This window comes from Rhinopithecus roxellana, chromosome 20, assembly GCF_007565055.1.
Source record: "Rhinopithecus roxellana isolate Shanxi Qingling chromosome 20, ASM756505v1, whole genome shotgun sequence".
Lineage (NCBI taxonomy): Eukaryota > Metazoa > Chordata > Mammalia > Primates > Cercopithecidae > Rhinopithecus > Rhinopithecus roxellana.
In genome coordinates this window covers 8439122-8457600 of record NC_044568.1, presented here as the reverse complement: position 1 = coordinate 8457600, position 18479 = coordinate 8439122, and the positions used below count along the sequence as shown (strand labels likewise).

At 55.0% G+C, this 18479-nt stretch overlaps 2 protein-coding genes across 5 annotated transcripts; both read left to right on the top strand.

The window, feature by feature from the left end:
* The first annotated feature begins 2068 nt into the window (after positions 1–2068).
* On the top strand, positions 2069–11649 carry SPNS1 (sphingolipid transporter 1 (putative)). The gene is given in 14 exon segments (XM_030924920.1): positions 2069–2272; positions 2494–2800; positions 2903–2968; positions 5312–5448; positions 6566–6717; positions 6816–6882; positions 8564–8590; positions 8592–8710; positions 8999–9154; positions 9446–9635; positions 9943–10008; positions 10278–10376; positions 10891–11062; positions 11306–11649. Coding segments are annotated over 14 exon segments (1737 nt in total). The 5' UTR covers positions 2069–2188; the 3' UTR covers positions 11401–11649.
* A 479-nt stretch (positions 11650–12128) lies between these two features.
* On the top strand, positions 12129–18055 carry LAT (linker for activation of T cells). Of its 4 annotated transcripts, none has more exons than XM_030924922.1 (12): positions 12129–12629; positions 12825–12852; positions 12955–12989; positions 13237–13318; positions 13465–13526; positions 13620–13649; positions 13737–13800; positions 13885–13979; positions 16775–16837; positions 17022–17087; positions 17181–17268; positions 17436–18055. In XM_030924922.1, exons 1-11 carry the CDS (start codon positions 12530–12532, stop codon positions 17258–17260), a joined length of 705 nt encoding a protein of 234 aa, XP_030780782.1. In that variant the 5' UTR covers positions 12129–12529; the 3' UTR covers positions 17261–17268; positions 17436–18055. The 4 variants fall into 4 exon arrangements, with proteins under 4 accessions (XP_030780782.1, XP_010386946.2, XP_030780781.1 ...); XM_010388644.2 differs by having other exon boundaries at positions 13462–13526; XM_030924921.1 differs by having other exon boundaries at positions 13620–13800.
* The last annotated feature ends 424 nt before the right edge of the window (positions 18056–18479 follow it).

Genomic DNA, 18479 nt, shown 5'->3' with positions numbered 1-18479 from the left:
TGCCTTACTTTCTGGAATTCAGTCCAGCAAGTCCCAGCCTTATTTTCCTAACCCTCACTCAAGATGGAGTCACTCTGGTCCGAATGTCTCTGACAGTTCATTCCTTTTCATTGCTAAGCTATTCCCATTGTATGAATAGATTATGCCCCGTTGATGGACATGTGGATTCTTTTCATTTTGGGGCTATTATGAATAATGTGTTTATGAATATTCATATACAGGTTTTTGTTTGGACACATTTTCATTTCTCATTGATAGCTACCTAGGAGTGGAATTGCGGGGTCATATGGAAAATGTATATTTAATTTTTATTTGTTTAGTTTTTTGTAGAGATGAGTCTCGCTTTGTTGCCCAGGCTGATCTTGAAGTCCTGGGCTGAAGTGATCCTCCCACCTCAGCTTCCCAAAGTGCTAGGATTACAGGCATGGGCCACTGTGCCTGGCCAAAAACACAATTTTTAAAATGGACAAAAGAGCCGGGTGCAGTGGTTCACACCTGTATCCTAGTATTTTGGGAGGATGAGGCAGGAGGATTGCTTGAGTTCAGGAGTTCCAGACTAGCCTGGACAACAGAGCGAGAACTCATCTCTACAAACATAAAAATTAAAATGACACTGGGCAAGGCGGCTCACCCCTGTAATCCCAGCATGGTGGGAGGCTAAGGCAGGCAGATCACTTGAGGTGAGGAGTTCAAGATCAGCCTGGCCAACCTGGTGAAACCCCATCTCTACCAAAAATACAAAAAATTAGCTGAGCGTGGTGGCGTGTGCCTGTTATCCCAGCTACTTGGGAGGCTGAGGCACAAGAATCGCTTGGACCCGGGAGGTGGAGGTTGCAGTGAGCCGAGATCCTGCCACTGCACTCCAACTCCAGCCTGGGTGACAGAGCAAGCCTCTGTCTCAAAAAAAAAAAAAAAAAAAAAAAAAAAGAGTTCTTTACATGGATACAAGTCCTTTGGCAGATAGATGCTTTGTAAATATTTTGATTCAACCTGTGGCTTGCCCTTTCACTTCACAGGTGCAATTTACAATGTGTATCACTCTCTAGATAAGCTCCCAAGGGAAGCGAGTAAGTCGGCCTTTCCCTGAAACCTGGTAAAATGCCAGGCATATAGATGTTCAATAATATTTTGTTGAGGGAATTAAATGGCTGCAACCTGAAGTTCCTGTCCGCCAGGGGAAACCAAGCTTAAGGTTCTGAAACACGAGGCACCTAATATGGGGGGCAAAGCCGATTATGGGTATTCGGACTCGAAATAATTTCTAATAAGGCGTTTTGGGGTGGGGGGGATGCTCTCCCCACGAGATTCCAGAATTTCAGTAGAGGGGCTTCAAGGGCTGGTTGCAAGCTGGGTCTTCAAGCTGTATTTGCACAGAACTATACTAATTTTACTTAAGAGTGCCTGTTTATTAGATGTACCTTGGAGATTATAGGGTGCCACTAAAGAATCACTCCAAGTTATCCCTTTGACCCCAGTCCTGTAGCGGGAGTCTCCTTAGGCTCGGAGTCTCTGCCTGCCCTACAAAAGCCCCCCGGAGGCTCCGCTGAAGGGCTGCAATCCCGACTGGAGTGAGGAAAAACATGCTCCAGGAGGGGCGGGTGGAGACGCTTCCTTTAATAGGTATTTAAGTGTCCACGGTGAAGGCTCGGGAGTTTACAAGGCTAGCAGGGTTGGAGAATCTCAACAAAGGGCGGGGCGCTGCTCAGCTCCGCCCGTCCCTCCATCCCTCCATGCCTCCATCCATCGCGCTGCTCAAGCTTCATCCATCCATCTATCCATCCATCCATCCTTTACTGAGCGTAAAAAGCCTCCAACCAGACCCTGGGAGGAAGAGAGGATGGTTCCCGAGAACTAGGGCTGCTCCTTGGCTTTTAGAGGTATCTACTGCTTCCAAAACCTTTTGAGACCCCATTATCCCGTTTGATGAAGAAAGAGTCTGCCACGTGGGGGTTCCAGATAAGACAGCTGAAATTCGGAAGGGCAGGCGACCCCAAGTCACCGACACGCCCTTTTTGACGCTCCAGGGACCGCAGGATCTGGGAAGACTCCTGGTTACTCCAGCGACCGGTCGGCCGTCACAGGACGTGTGAGCCCGGGCAGAACGCCCAAGAAGCTTCCGTAGTCAGATGGCAGGTCACGTGTCGAGCGCTTGCCCGTGGGGACCCCTCCACCCCGGCTCCCGCGTCACATGACCGGCTTTGAGCAACATGGCGGCTGCCGTGGTGCAGCGCCGGGGCTGAGCGACAGCAAGTGCAGCGGGCTCCTATCCCGGGTGAGGGGTGGCCTCAGCGCGGGATCGTGCCCTCTTCAGCCCGCTCCTGTCCCCAACATCACGTGTATTCCGTACGTCCCCTCCGCGCTGTGTGTCTACTGAGACGGGGAGGCGTGACAGGGCCCGGGTCCCTTCTCAGTCGTGCTCTGTGCTTCGAGGCAAGCTCCCCGTCTCTGGGCGCACTTCCCTCGCCTGGGTTCAGTCTATCCTCCTTTCTCCAGCCTCCTCCCCTCGCAGGTGGGATCGTCGGTGGGACCGGAGCGCGGGCGGGCGCGGCTTCCGGGACCATGGCCGGGTCCGACACCGCGCCCTTCCTCAGCCAGGCGGATGACCCGGACGACGGGCCAGTGCCTGGCAACCCGGGGTTGCCAGGGTCCATGGGGAACCCGAAGTCCGAGGAGCCCGAGGTCCCGGACCAGGAGGGGCTGCAGCGCATCACCGGCCTGTCTCCCGGCCATTCGGCTCTCATAGTGGCGGTGCTGTGCTACATCAATCTCCTGAACTACATGGACCGCTTCACCGTGGCTGGTAGGGACTCACTTCTGGGAGGAAGGTAGTCTAGGAGAGGGGAGCCAGGGTCCCCAGGGTGGCGCTGCTTTGCCGGACCATCCTGAATTTTTTCCTTCTCAGGCGTCCTTCCCGATATCGAGCAGTTCTTCAACATCGGGGACAGTAGCTCTGGGCTTATCCAGACCGGTGAGTGGAGATACCTCCTGGTCACACAGCCGCTCCTCTTTCTGTTCTGTCCCAACTGGGACCACATGCTTTCCTGCCTGGGGGCTCATTAATGGAGGTTTTGTGGCCAGAGAGGGGAGGTGATGGCCCTGATGTCGCTCGGGGGTCAGCCGGGGCACTACATTTAAAGAGGGAGTCAGTTTAGTATAACTAAGTATAACTTTACCCAGGTGAAGACAGACCTGGGTTTAAATCTCAGCTCTTCCACTTCTTGTGTGATGGCAGGCAAGGCACTCAACCTCCCTAAGCCTCATTTTCCTTGTCTATAAGATGGAATGACTAATAACACAAATCATCTTTTACGACTGATGTGAAGATTAACTGAAAGATTGCCTGTGAAGGGCCTAGCGCAGTGTTTGGCAGATGGTAGACACCCAGTAAATAATGGCAGGAGGGTAGGGTGCAGTGACTCACGCCTGTAGTCCCAGCACTTTGGGAGGCCAAGATGAGTGGATCACTTGAAGTTAGGAGTTCAAGACCAGCCTGGCCAACACGACGAAACCCCATCTCTACTAAAAATACAAAAATTAGCCAGGCTTGGTGGCGGGCGCCTGTAATCCCAGCTACTTGGGAGGCTGAGGCAAGAGAATTACTTGAACCCAGGAGGCAGAGGTTGCAGTGAGCCTAGATCGCACCACTGCACTCCAGCCTGGATGACAGAGCGAGACTCCATCTCATAAATAAATAAATAAAGGCAGGAGAGGGTGTCTGGAATGGGAAGAGGTGCGTTTTACTTGTTCACAACTCTGGGGCTTGTGGGAGAGGCAAAGCTAGAGTCAAGCCCTCTTTTTCTTCCTTCCTTCCTTCCTTCATTTGTCAACCATTTCTGAGTACTCATTGTGTGGCAGGCCTGGAGGAAGTGATGATTACATCTGTAGGACTTTGCTAAGAACTTTTACACTCCTTGTCTTTTAATCCTTCCATCAGCCAAAAATAGGTGTTATTGTTCCTATTTTATAAAGGAAGTAGGTAGTGATATCTACAGCTTATAAAGAAACTGAGGCTTGGAGAAGAGTTAAGACTTGCCCAGAGTCACACCACCAGTTGGAGACGGAACAGGAATTTGAAACCAGGTCTTGCAGTGTTCTTTTCTTTACTCCAGGCCAATGAGGAACTGGAGGTATTTGAGGCGAAGTCTGGAGCAATGAGAATGGGATCATAGGGCAAAGTCTTCAAATCTCTGAAGAGGTGTTGAGTAAGAGCAGCAGCTCTTTCTAGGCAGCCGCATTTATTCACTTTTTAATTCAGCACATGGTTATTGAGCACCTATTTTGCACTAGGCTGTGGCTTAAGTGAGTGAAAGAAGCACAGTCATGGCCAATACAGGCAAGGACCTTGCCTTGGGAGCTGATGGTATGCTATGCATGAGGGAGCAATAGTCAGTAAAACCCTAAACTAAAGTGGGACAGTTTTCCCATAGGGATAGGTGTTATGTAACAGAAAATAGTCCAGGCACTGTGGCTCATGCCTGTAATCCCAGCACTTTGGGAGGCTGAGGCTGACGGATCATGAGATCAGGAGACTGAGACCATCCTGACCAACATGGTGAAACATCATCTCTACTAAAAATACAAAAATTAGCTGGGCCTGGTGGCATGCCCCTGTAGTCCCAGCTGCTTGGGAGGCTGAGGCAGGAGAATTGCTTGAACCCAGGAGGCGGAGGTTGCAGTGAGCCGAGATCATGCCACAGCACTCCAGCTTGGCAACAGAGCGAGACTTTGTCTAAAAAAAATAAGAGAAAACAGTAAATGTGAGAGTCAGGGACTGGATGTATGCTCACCTGGGCATGCTTGACCCTTGGCCCTGGGCAAGTGTCTGAGCTGGAACCTGAAGGAACTATGCTCTGTGAAGTTTCAGGGGAGAGGAGAGAATGTCCTTGATAGAGGAGACAGCAGGTGCGCAAACCCCTAGTGGTATTGACCTTGACAACTGGGCCATTGGGATGCAGAGAGAGGAAGGGAAAAAGGCTGACCATGAGTTTGGAGAGGTAGGAGGGGCTAGATCGGACGGGGGCATTGTGAGCCATGGTATATATGGAGTTTGGAGCTTGTCTTGGCTAGGTGGGAGGAATTGACAAGTAGTGGGACCATCCATTGTACAATGGGAAATTTGGAAAGGTGTTCAGGATGGAGCTGGAGTGTCCGCCTGGCAGGAAGCTCTGATGGGCTTCAGGCGGGGATGTGGGGGTGTTGTGAATTCCGTGAGGAGAAGGTGGGCATCTCTTGTGCTTTAGTGGTTCCAGCTGGGGTGGGAGTGGGAGGTAGGGGTACCTGGACTGAGCTGTGACTCTCTCCTTCCCCCTAGTGTTCATCTCCAGTTACATGGTGTTGGCACCTGTGTTTGGCTACCTGGGTGACAGGTACAATCGGAAGTATCTCATGTGCGGGGGCATTGCCTTCTGGTCCCTGGTGACACTGGGGTCATCCTTTATCCCCGGAGAGGTGAGGCCCCGAGCTGGCTCCCGCTTCTGCCCACACCCACTCCCTGTCAGTCTCTGCTGCTGCTCCTTGGAGCCATGGCAGACTGGGCCTCAGGGACTCCTGCAGTTTCCCTGGTCCATGCCATTTTATACCCTTCCTTGCCTGAGTTAACCTGCCCCACCCCACCCTCTCCCCTTTTCTTCCAGAGTGTTCTCTGTCCATCATCCCCTCTTCCTTTGACCACTGACTCCTTCTACTCCATACCTAAACACTCCAAACCCTACCTGGCCTGCCCTCTCTCCCTCCTCTCCTTCCTGATCAGACTTCCTGAAGGGCCCTAAGAGCGTGACGCCAGTGTGGGTGAAAGAGCAGCCAGAGAGATGCCGTCACTCTGCCTGCACTTCCTCACGCCTGCTCACCCCTCGAGCGCTGCCGCTAACTTCTACTCCCACCACTCCATGGACCCTGCTCTTGCCAAAGTCAACAGTGGCCTCCTGGTTGCTAAACACAGCTCCAACTTCCTGGTCCTGTTCGTGCTAGGTCTCTTGAGAGCTTCTGGCGCTATTGACCCATTCTTCCTTCCTGAAACTCTCTCCTACCTTTGCGATGCTACACTTTTCTGGTTTTCCTCCTGTCTCCCTGACTGTTGCTTCTTTGTTCCTTTGAAGTCTCCTCTGCCTGTTCTCACTCCATCCCGGAACTCTATCCTCAGCCCCAGAACCTATGTACTTTCCTTGGGTGACCGGACCCGTCCTTAGCTTCAGGTGTCTTTGGTAGACACATAAACTCCCATCTAAGGTCATTATTCATTTAAAAAAAATTAAAAAACTTTCCCCTACCAGGCAAGCAGGGGTTGTCTTATTTAGACCTTTTATTGTCTAGTCCTTGCAATAGCTCTGTGAAAAGTTGTTGTTATCCTCCTTTTGCAGATGAGGAAACTGAGGCTCAGAGAGGTTAAGTTATTTTCCCCAAATCGCAGCTAGTAAGTGGTGGAGCCAGGATGCAAGCTCAGGTCTGTGTGATTCTAAAACCCAGGCATCTCCCGCCATCCCTGCTGCCTCTTGGGAGCGGGCTGGTGAGGTAGCCCGGAGGTTGGCTGCAGGCTGGGGTGCCACCTCTCCCCGGTCTCTCTCCTCAGCATTTCTGGCTGCTCCTCCTGACCCGGGGCCTGGTGGGGGTCGGAGAGGCCAGTTATTCCACCATTGCGCCCACTCTCATTGCCGACCTCTTTGTGGCCGACCAGCGGAGCCGGATGCTCAGCATCTTCTACTTTGCCATTCCGGTGGGCAGGTGAGCAGGCCTGGGGCCTGGGGGAAGGCAGAAGGGCCTGGCGTGAAGGACTGGACTGACTGGCTGTCCCCCCTTTTTCCTCTCTCTCCCTCCCATAGTGGTCTGGGCTACATTGCAGGCTCCAAAGTGAAGGATATGGCTGGGGACTGGCACTGGGCTCTGAGGGTGAGTCTGGTCTTGGCCTGGGGGTAAGTTAGTGACATTCTCCCTGATCCCCGTTTCCTACCTTCGGACCCCTTCCCACTGTCCATTTTTCTTTTAAGAGACAGGATCTTGTTGTGTCATCCAGGCTGCAGTGCAGTGGTACAATCATAGCTCACTGCAGCCTGGAACTCCTGAGCTCAAGTGATCCTCCCACTTCAGCCTCCCAAGTAGCTGGGACTATAGGTGCCCGCCACCATGCCTGGCTAATTAAAAAAACTTTTTCTCTTTGTAGGCTGGGTGTGGTGACTAACACCTGTATCCCAGCACTTTGGGAGGCTGAGGCAGGTGGATCACTTGAGGTCAGGAATTCAAGACCAGCCTAGCCAACACGGTGAAACTCTGTCTCTACTAAAAATACAAAAATTAGCTGGGTGTGGTAGTGCATGCCTGTAATCCCAGCTACTCAGGGGGCTGAGGCAGTGGAATCACTTGAACCCAGGAGGTGGAGGTTGCAGCGAGCTGAGATTGCGCCACTGCACTCTAGCCTGGGCGACAGTGCGAGACTCCGTCTCAAAAAAAAAAAATTTTGCCAGGTGTGGTGGCTTGTGCCTGTAATCCCAGCACTTTGGGAGGCTGAGGTGGGTGGATCACCTGAGGTGAGGAGTTTGAGGCCAGCTTGACCAACATGGCGAAACCCTGTCTCTACTAAAAATGCATAATTTAGCCGGGCATGGTGATGCATGCCTGTAATCCCAGCTACTCGGGAGGCTGAGGCAGGAGAATCACTTCAACTCGGGAGGCAGAGGTTGTAGTGAGCAGAGATCATGTCATTGCACACACACACACACACGCACATTTTTTTTTTGTTATAGAGACGGAGTCTTTGTATGTTGCCCAGTTCAAGGTTGGTCTTGAACTCCTGGCCTCAAGCAATCCTCTTGCTTCGGCCTCCTAAAGTGCTGGGCTTAAGGGTGTGAGCCATGCGCCTGGCTCCAAACACCCCTTTTTTGAGGTAGCACTCATTCTGCTGAGCCTGCAGGAGGCTGGCTGCCCTTACCTGGAAGCCATGTGCTAGACAGAATTCTTGCGTGCAGGTGACGGAAGCCCATTGTAAAACTGTAAGCCCCCTAAAGGGGCTGTCTTGACTTTTTTCCTGAAAGTCCCAGTTGAGTTTCAGTCAGGTAAAGCTGGATCCAGGGCTCCTACTCTGCCCTTCTCTTCTGAGCTTTACTTTCCTCTGTGTTAACATCATTCTTAAGGATGTGAGAGCTCCAGATGATTATCTTTCCATTTAGCAACATTGGCACCTTGGACCCTGGGGCCATGTTTCCAGGATAGTGTCTGACTAGATGAACATGTGTCACGTGCCCTCTGCGGAATCTGTCACCGAGGCTGGGGTGGTTAACAGTCTTCTTGTTGGCCAAGCCTGGGAACCTATTTAAACCAAGTGGACTGAGAGAAGTAGGGGTACTGGTTTCCCACAAGAAAATTACCCAAAAGGAAGCAAAGCTAGGCTTGCAAAAATAGGGTGGACTCTAGTGGCAGCCCCCTTCCCCTAAATTGCAGGTTTGGCTTCTTGGAGCAGGTACTTAACTGGGTATTTTAGGTCTCAGGCTGGAGTTATTGCACCCCACACTCTCCCCCAGCCCAGGGCTTAAATGTGTCTCTGCCTGTGCTTATCCTGAAGCCTTCTGTCTCCCAGGTGACACCGGGTCTAGGAGTGGTGGCCTGTTCTGCTGCTGTTCCTGGTAGTGCGGGAGCCGCCAAGGGGAGCTGTGGAGCGCCACTCAGATTCGCCACCCCTGAACCCCACCTCGTGGTGGGCAGATCTGAGGGCTCTGGCAAGAAAGTGAGTTTATTCCCACCCTAGACCACCATCTGAAGCCCCCCTGGCGTCTGGTTTGAAGTTTAAGTGGGAATGTTCCTGTTCCTGGCCACACCCCAAGGCCAGGAATTCGGTCGCTACTGCCCCCTTGTGGCAGCTGCTTGAATTACAGGCCCAGATCCTGGGAGCCAGAACCGCCTCTGCACATGGTGTTGTGACCTTACTAAAATAAGCCAGGAAGGGAGAAGAGAGGTCCCCTCCGCTCTCGACACCTCCGTGGGGTCTTACTCTCTCCCTCCCAACTATCTGCAGTCCTAGTTTCGTCCTGTCTTCCCTGGGCTTCACTGCTGTGGCCTTTGTCACGGGCTCCCTGGCTCTGTGGGCTCCGGCATTCCTGCTGCGTTCCCGTGTGGTCCTTGGGGAGACCCCACCCTGCCTTCCCGGAGACTCCTGCTCTTCCTCTGACAGGTGCCCAGATGGGGCTATGCCGGGGGGCCTGCGGGTGGCAGGGCTGGAGTGAAGAGCATCTGTGGCTCAGACCCAGGCAGGGAGTTTGACTCCTGACTTCACAAGCTGCCTGCTCTCCTGGAATCTCCCATTTCCTGGTCTGGCAAATAAGTGATGGGATGATGTCTGCCACTTAGGGCTGTGCGAACCATGTGTCTGTAGGGACCTTGGTTGTGAGGGTGGCTAGGATGGACAGCGTAGGGGGCTTGGCAGGCAGAGAGACAAACCCCCATTCCCTTCCCTCACCCTCAGTCTCATCTTTGGGCTCATCACCTGCCTCACCGGAGTCCTGGGCGTGGGCCTGGGCGTGGAGATCAGCCGCCGGCTCCGCCACTCCAATCCTCGGGCTGATCCCCTGGTGTGTGCCGCTGGCCTCCTGGGCTCTGCACCCTTCCTCTTCCTGTCCCTTGCCTGCGCCCGTGGTAGCATCGTGGCCACTTATGTGAGTAGCCAGCAGGTGTCAAGGGGGATGGCCTGGGTCCAGGGTGGAGGAGCAGTCAGTGTAATGGCCACTCGAGGTGGAATGCCTGGTTTTGAATCACAGCTCTGGCCTTCCCAGCTGTGTGACATTGGACAAGTAACTTAACCTCTCCGTGCTCAGTTTCGTCATGTGTAAAATGGGAATATCAGTAGCACCTGTCTCACTGGGGTGTTGTGAGGATTAAATTAGTTAATAGATGAGCTGGGACATGGTCAACTTTCCATGTGTTTGCCCTTACTGCCATGAACCCCCCACCCTCTCTCCACAGATTTTCATCTTCATTGGAGAGACCCTCTTGTCCATGAACTGGGCCATCGTGGCCGACATTCTGCTGGTGAGTCGCTGGGCAGCTCCAGTGTCAGCCCAGAGGCTGATGAGAGCAGGGTTGGGGTCAGGAGTGTTGCCTTTACCCCTCTAAGCCCAGCCTCAACCTACCTTCTACAAAAAATAACATCTGTGGCAGACCCTTGGCCTGCCCTGTGACCTCAACCCCAGGCCCACCTCTGACCCCGGCCTAGGCGGACCCTTGATGGTCTCCTGGCCCCCTGCCTCCTGCCTCCTGGAGCCCAGAGCACCCACTGAGCTCCACCAACTCCTCCACAGTACGTGGTGATCCCTACCCGACGCTCCACCGCCGAGGCCTTCCAGATTGTGCTGTCCCACCTGCTGGGCGACGCTGGGAGCCCCTACCTCATTGGTCTGGTGAGCATTGTTTCTTGGCTGGCACAGGGTAGGAGAACTTACATTTCCAGACCTGGCTGGTGGCCTGAGCCTGGGCTGGATCAGACAGCCTGGCCCTAGTGAAGTGTCTGTGTCCTGTGCGCTGGGCACTTCTCACCTTCCATTGTCAACTGGAGGAGAAAGATTTTGTTTTTGAATATTTCTACCAGTAAGGCCAGGGACCTCACCCTGGTGGTCCAAACTCCTCCTTTCTTTTTTCTTTTTTTCCTGAGACAAGACCTCACTCTGTTGCCCAGGCTGCAGTGTAGTGGCACGATCACGGCTCACTGCAGCCTTGACCTCCTGGGCTCAAGCGATCCTCCTACCTCAGCCTCCCGAGTAGCTGGGATGATAGGCATGAGCCACTGCGTCTGGCTCAAACCTCCTTCCCTTTCCTGGGCTCCACTTGTCTTTCTCCCTGGAGCTCGGGGGCACGCCCTCCCTGGCTCATCTGTGAGGCTGACTTCCCAGGCTTTCCTGTCTCCTCTCCCTGCAGATCTCTGACCGCCTGCGCCGGAACTGGCCCCCCTCCTTCTTGTCCGAGTTCCGAGCTCTGCAGTTCTCGCTCATGCTCTGCGCGTTTGTCGGGGCACTGGGTGGCGCAGCCTTCCTGGGCACCGCCATCTTCATTGAGGGCGACCGCCGGCGGGCGCAGCTGCACGTGCAGGGTCAGTTAGGAGCTGTGCCCGGGCCAGTTTCTTGATCTGCCTGTCTGTCCGTCCATCTGTCTGCCCACTCCTGTGCACCAAGCAGCTAAGTGCACAGCTCTCGCCTTGTTTGGCCTCCAGTCTGCATCCACCCCTCGGGTGGCTCTGTGACTGCCCCATCCATTTCCCGCTGCCTGTTTGCCCTTCTCTGGCTTTGTCTGTCTGTCCATCCAGCTCACCCTGGCTCTGACCCTCCCCCCGCAGGCCTGCTGCACGAAGCAGGGCCCACAGACGACCAGATTGTGGTGCCCCAGCGGGGCCGCTCCACCCGTGTGCCCGTGGCCAGCGTGCTCATCTGAGAGGCCGCCGCTCACCTGCCTGCACATCTGCCGCAGCTGGCCCTGGGCCCACCCCACGAAGGGCCTGGGCCTGACCTCTTGTCCTGGCCCAGCTTCCAGAGGGACCCTGGGCCATGTCCCAGCTCCCAGACACTACATGGGCAGCTCAAGGGAGGTGGTGGGGGTCCAGGAGGGGGATCCCCCTCCACAGGGGCAGCCCCAGGGGCTCGGTGCTATTTGTAACGGAATAAAATTTGTAGCCAGACCCCAGGTGCCTGCTCTCGTCTTTCTCTGGGTGGCCTCTGATCTTGCACCCCGTCTTCACCCCAGGGCTCCCGAAGACTGTGGGTCATTCCTTGGGGCTCTGGGTGAGTCTCTGCCCTTCTAGGCTGGGTGACTGAGATGGGCGACTGCTCTCCTCCCAGTGAGCTGGCTCAGTGTGACTGTGAGTCACGCCCCTGCTTCTCTGGAGCCTGTCCCTTGCCCCGCAGGCCTGGCTGAGGTGGGGGTGGGCGCTGCCCTTTGTACCCCAGAATTCCCACTCTCAGGGCCTCCCTGCTTGCTGCCTCCCTGGGTCCTGGATGTAAAGGCCATGACTGCCAGCTGGCAGGTGGCTGTCCCCATCCAGGGGGGCCAGCAGACCCTTGGTGAGTGCCTGGGGTGGCTCCTGGGCCTCCTCCTGCCCCCTCCCCACTGGTGGGGTGGGGTGGGAAGGGGGCGGGTGCAGCCGGCTGAGAGCTCGATGATTTCCTGCCCTCGCCCGGCGCTCACCACAGCTTCCTGCCGCAGGCGGGTGGGAGGGCGGGCACAGGGAGAGGCGGGCGCTGAGGAGGGGCAGGTAGGGCTGGGACGCAGGGGTGGCTGGATCCCCCGACTTCAGCCCAGGCCCTGGTCTGACCACCCTGGGAGCAGGGACTTTCCACAGCCAGCTGGACGCCCACTCAGCCCAGTAAAAGAGGGGACCCATCCCGGGAGCCCCGGGGAGGGCACAGCCGCCTCCTCCTGGGCTCTCCCATCACCTGGTGCCTACCTTCCCCTGCCCCCTGCTGGGCCTGGTCCTCACCCGGTCCTCACCCCGTCTTTGTCTGGCCTTGGCTCTGCCCTTGAGGGGCCTGGGGGTGCAGCTGGCCTGCTCCGAGCTCCCCTGCAGATGGAGGAGGCCATCCTTGTCCCCTGCGTGCTGGGGCTCCTGCTGCTGCCCATCCTGGCCGTGTTGATGGCACTGTGTGTGCACTGCCACAGATTGCCAGGTGAGTGGGAAACTGGTGGGGGTTCCTGGGGCCCAGGCACACCAACGGGATCCTCATCCACTTCCAGCCCCTGTGTCTCTCCTGGCTCTGTCCCTGCCTCTGTCCTGATCCCAGCATGTCTGAGAGTCCCTGGACCCCAGCACCTTCTGCCCTAAGCACCCCCTGTTCCTGCCTCACCAGCCCTGTCTTTCCCAGGCTCCTACGACAGCGCATCCTCAGATAGGTGAGTCCGCCCTGGCTGCCCTGGGTCTCCCTCCACACCCCATGGCGGGGCAGGGCTGGGGCTTCTCCCAGCCCCATCCCCAAGCTGTGTCTCCTTTACCAGTTTGTATCCAAGGGGCATCCAGATCAAACGGCCTCGTGAGTACAAGGAGGATCCCCTACCTCAGGTTCCAGGGAGAGGGTTCCCTGGTGTGGGAGTGAGCGTGAACCTTCAGCCTTCCCCCACCACCCTGGGGCTGCCCACATGGCCTTGACCTGAGCTGGGAGGAGGGGAGATGGCTCCCCCAGGCCTGTCCAGGGTGCGGGGGTTTCAGGGGCTTAGTCTGTTCTTTGAGGCCTTGACGATGTCTGGAGTCCTTCTTTCAACTTGGTTCTGTGTCCTCAGACACAGTCGCCCCCTGGCCACCTGCCTACCCGCCTGTCACCTCCTACCCACCCCTGAACCAGCCAGACCTGCTCCCCATCCCGTGAGTAGCTGCTCAGCCCTTATCCTTCCAAACTCTACTCTCCACCCCCTCACTTTTTTGGATTGGGGGCCCCTTTCCCTTTTGCAACTGCTGTTGCCCCCTGAGTCCCACCTCAGGCATGACCCCTCACCTTTGACTCCCAGAAGATCCCCACAGCCCCTTGGGGGCTCCCACCGGACGCCATCTTCCAGGCAGGATTCCGATGGTGGTAAGTGTGGGGAAGCACTCAGGAGGCCGGGGCTGGGCAGAAGATAGGCCTGGCCTAAGTTGACTCAGTCTCCCTCTCGCCCTCTCTTTGAAGCCAACAGTGTGGCGAGCTACGAGAACGAGGGTGCGTCTGGGATCCGAGGTGCCCGGGTTGGGTGGGGAGGCTGGGGCCCATCCTGGGCTAGGCTGACCCCTGTGTCGTTACCCCCAGAACCAGCCTGTGAGGATGCGGATGAGGATGAGGATGAGGACGACTATCACAATCCGGGCTACCTGTGAGTGGCTAGGTGGGAGGTGAGAGGTTAGGGCTAAGGCTGTGCATCCCCCCTCGCTCACCGGCCCTTTCCACTTCCTTTCAGGGTGGTGCTTCCCGACAGCACTCCGGCCGCTAGCACTGCCGCCCCATCAGCTCCTGCACTCAGCACCCCCGGCCTCCGAGACAGTGCCTGCTCCAGTGAGTCAGGCATTTGTTTTTATTATTTAATTTTTTTAGGGATAGGCTGGAGTGCAGCGGTGCAATCGTAGCTCGCTGCAGCCTTGAACTCCTAGGCTCTAGTGATCCTCCCAAGTAGGCTACTCGGCCTCAGCCTCCCAAGTAGCTGAGATCACAGGCCCATGCCACCACACCTAGCTTATTTAAAACATTTTTCTGTAGAGACAGGGTCTCGCTATGTTGCCCAGGCTGGCCTTAAACTCCTGGGCTCAAGTGATCCTCCCACTTTGGCCTCCCAAAGTGCTGGGATTACAGGTGTGAGCCACCGTGCCCGGCCCTGTTCTGATTTTCTTAACTTTCTCTCTCTTCTTTCCTATCTCTGTGTCCTTTCCTTTTATCATCTGGGAAATTTCCTTGACTTTATTCTTCAACCCTTCCACTGCAATTTTATTTCTGCTATCCAGAAGCTCTTGTTCTCTGACTGTTCTTTTTTTATAGCCTCTGTTCTTGTTTCATGGAGGCAATACCATCTTGTACATCTCTAAGTATATTAATTAGAGGCTGTCTTGTGTGTCTGTGTGTGTTTGTCAGTTTTCTTCTGCTTCCTGCACTGCCCTGTTTCCTTTGAGCTGCTTTTCACCCTTCCTTATGGTCTCATCCTGCCTGGTCACATCCTCTGGGCTTTCCCCAATATCTGACATTCTTTACATTTCTGTTGCTTTGCTCTCTCTGTGTGTACTTGTCCTGGGCTATCACTTCTACACCCTGGCTTTGTTTGCCATCCAAATTCCCAGTTTGCTCTCTCCTGAGCTCCAGACTGTCTATCCAAGTACTTCTTTTCTCTCTCTCTTCTTCCTTCCTTCCTTCCTTCCTTCCTTCCTTCCTTCCTTCCTTCCTTCCTTCCTTCCTTCCTTCCTTCCTTCCTTCCTTCCTTCCTTGCTTCCTTCCTTCCTTTCTTTCTTCCTTTCTTTCTTCCTTTCTTTCCTTTCTTTTCTTTCTTTTCTTTTTTTCCATTCATTCCGCGTTTACTGCGTGCCTCTGCTGGGCTAATGCTATGGATATAACAGTTAAAGAGGCAGACTGTCCTGATAAAATAGCTGGCTGGGCATGCTGGCTCACTCCTGTAATCCCAGCACTTTGGGAGGCCGAGGCAGGAGGACTGCTTGAGTCCAGGAGTTCAAGACCAGCCTGAGCAATATGGTGAAACCTCATCTTTACAAAACATAAAAAAAAATTAACCAAGCGTGGTGGCACATGCCTGTAGTCCCAGCTGCTCAGGAGGCTGAGATGGGCAGATTACCTGAGCCCAGGAGGAGGAAGTTGCAGTGAGCCGAGATCATGCCACTGTACTCCAGCCTGGGTAACAGAGTGAGACCTTGTGTTTAAAAAAAAAAAAAAAAAGATAAAATAGCTAAGATTCACCGAGGGCCTCCTGCATGCCTTGCTAAGAGTCTGACATGTGTTTACTCACTAACCTCACCGCCCTGGAGCTCCCGGGCCTGCCCTCGCCCTCCTGTGCTCCAGTTGTCCCCCTTTGTGTGATGCAGGGTTTATCTGTTTAACAGCACTGTTGTGTCACAGGCCCTATTTTACAGAGGAGAAAACTAGGGCATAGAGAGGTAAGGTCCCTTGGCTGAGGTTATGTGGTTAGTTAGTACTGGAGCTGGGATTGAACCGGGGCGATCTTCAAAAACAAATATGAAACACATAAAAGAACCAAATAGGCTGGGCGTGGTGGCTCACGCCTGTAATCCCAGCATTTTGGGAGGTGGGTGGATCACCTGAGGTCAGGAGTTCAAGACCGACCTGGCCAACACGGTGAAACCCTGTCTCTACTAAAAATACCAAAATTAGCAGGGCGTGGTGACGGGCACCTGTAATCCCAGCTACTCAGGAGGCTGAGGCAGGAGAATTGCTTGAACCGGGAGGCAGAGGTTGCAGTGAGCCAAGATCACACCACTGCCCTCCAGCCCTCTGGGCGACAGAGGGAGACTCCATCTCAAAAACAAATAAATAAATAAAATAAAAGACCCAAATAACCAGGCATGGTAGCCGATACCTGTGATCCCAGGACTTTGGGAGGCTGAGGCGGGTGGGTCACTTGAACCCAGGAGTTCAAGACCAGCCTGGGCAGCATAAGGAGACCCTGTCTCTACAAAAAATCCAAAATTTAGCCTGGCCTGGTAGGAGCTGAGGTGGGAAGATCATCTGAGTCCGGGAGGTCAAGGTTGCGGTGAGCCGAGATTGCACCACTGCATTCCAGCCTGGGCAACAGAGCGAGACCTTGTCTCAAGAAAAACAAAAACAAACAAAAAACCCCCAAATAACATGGATGATGACAGGCGCCATGAGGGGCTGACATGGGAGTGGGACATAGGCAGTGGCTGGCAGGGGGCGGGCGGGGATGGGGGTCAGGGAGGAGGAGGTTCCTGCTGGGCCAAGTGTGTCATGTCCGCTTCACACACGCCACCAAACTCCTACTACTCTGAGGCGCACTCCATCCCTGTTCCCCAGCCTAGGGGCTGTGCTGGGGCCTGACCCTTCGTGAACCCTCCTCAGTCCCGGTCAAGTGGACCTCCTCCCCCGCTCTCCACAGCCCTCACCCTTGGCTAGGCCACCATCACCATCACCAACACCATCCTTGCCAGCCTGGAGTGCCCTCTCTCCATTCTGTGGGGCTAATGGGGGTGGCTGTGTGGGGAGCCTCTGGGGTCTACCGTTGGGGAGCTCTGCATGACTGAGGTTGGGGGTTCTCTGGGAACCTGTGGCCAAGGGTCTCTGGTCACAGTGCTGAGGTGGGGCTGGCTTTCCCACAGTGGAGTCCATTGATGATTACGTGAACGTTCCGGAGAGCGGGGAGAGCGCAGAAGCGTCTCTAGGTGAGTGACCGGTGCTCCTCGGTGTCTGCCCCTGCACCCCGCCGCCCCACCATGCTCTCAGTGTGAGCAGACCCCACCCTGGGACTGCCCACACCCTCTGCCCCCTCTGTCTGGGCCTCCCCCTGCTCTCTTGCCCTCCTGACCCCTTTGCATGGCTGCCCCTCCTTCTGATCTGTCTCCACAGATGGCAGCCGGGAGTATGTGAATGTGTCCCAGGAGCTGCATCCTGGAGCGGCTAAGACTGAGCCTGGTGTGTGCTGTGGGAGGGGCAGGAGCTGGGGTGGCTGCCTGGGGCTTGGGGGGACAGCTTGCAAGCTGGAGACCAACCTCCCCTCCCCTACAGCCGCCTTGAGTTCCCAGAAGGCGGAGGAAGTGGAGGAAGAGGGGGCTCCAGATTACGAGAATCTGCAGGAGCTGAACTGAGGGCCTGGGTGAGAGGCCTGCCCTGTCCCCACCTTGCCCTGGGCCCGCAGGCTCTATTCCCTCCCTCCAGGATCCCTGCCCAACCCTACCTCCGGCTTGTCCCTCTGTCTCTGGGTACCTGCAGATCCCCATCAGCCTCCTGATCCATATCCCTCCCTGCCCTGGTGTGTTTCAGTGGAGGCCAAGTCTGTCCTGGAACCAAGCTTGTCTGGGACGGCTGGAAGTGGCTCTGGGGTCCTCACATGGCATCCTGCCCTTGCTACAGCCTGACAACAGCCTGAGAAATCCCCCCGTAACTTATTACCACTTTGCAGTTCGGCCTGTGTCCCCCGAACGCTCTGCACCTTCTGACGCAGCCTGACAACAATGACCTGCCCTGGCCCCAGCCCTACTCTGTGTAATAGAATAAAGGCCTGCGTGTGTCTGTGTTGAGCGTGCATCTGTGTGTGCCCGTGTGCAAGTCTGAATCAGAGATTTGGAGATGTCTGTGTGTGTGTCTGTGTCTGTGTGTGTGTCTGTGGGTCTCCATCTTTCATGGGGGCTCAGCCAGGTGCTGTGAGTGACAGCAGACAGTGGCTGGGACACCCCCTTCTGAATGAGGCCTTCTGACCTGGGCTGGCACTGCTGAGGCTCAGGACACATCGCCCCATGAGACAGTCCCAGGACGTGGCGGCTGCTGGCTGTGACAATGGTTTTGCTATCCGTAGACCAAGGGATGGGACCTGATGACCTGGGAGGACTCTCTTAGTTCTTACCTTTTGTGGTTCTCAATAAAACAGAACTTAAAAAATCGTCTAAGCAACTGAAAAAGTTAATATGCAGCACAGCACTTTTGAGACTTTGATGGGGAGGTGACTCACCGGCAGACTTTACTGTGGGGCGGGTTCTGACTCAGTTCGCCTAGGACGTGGCCTGAGACTTTGCATTTCTGAGCCGCTCTTGTGTGATTCTGATGCTGCTGGTCTGTGAACCTCATCTTGTGGAGCAAGGGCATGGTGAGCATCTATTGCCTTTACTTGACCGGGATCCATTTCCCCTATTTTGGGAATTTCACCCTGGCTTTCCTCCGTGATTCACTCCTTTCCCAGTCTCATTTCATGTAGTTTTAGAATTTTTTTTTTTTTTTTTTTAAATGGGGGTCTCCCTCTGTCACCCTGGCTGGAGTGCAGTGGCGCGATCTTGGCTCACTGCAACCTCTACCTCCTGGGTTCAAGCAATT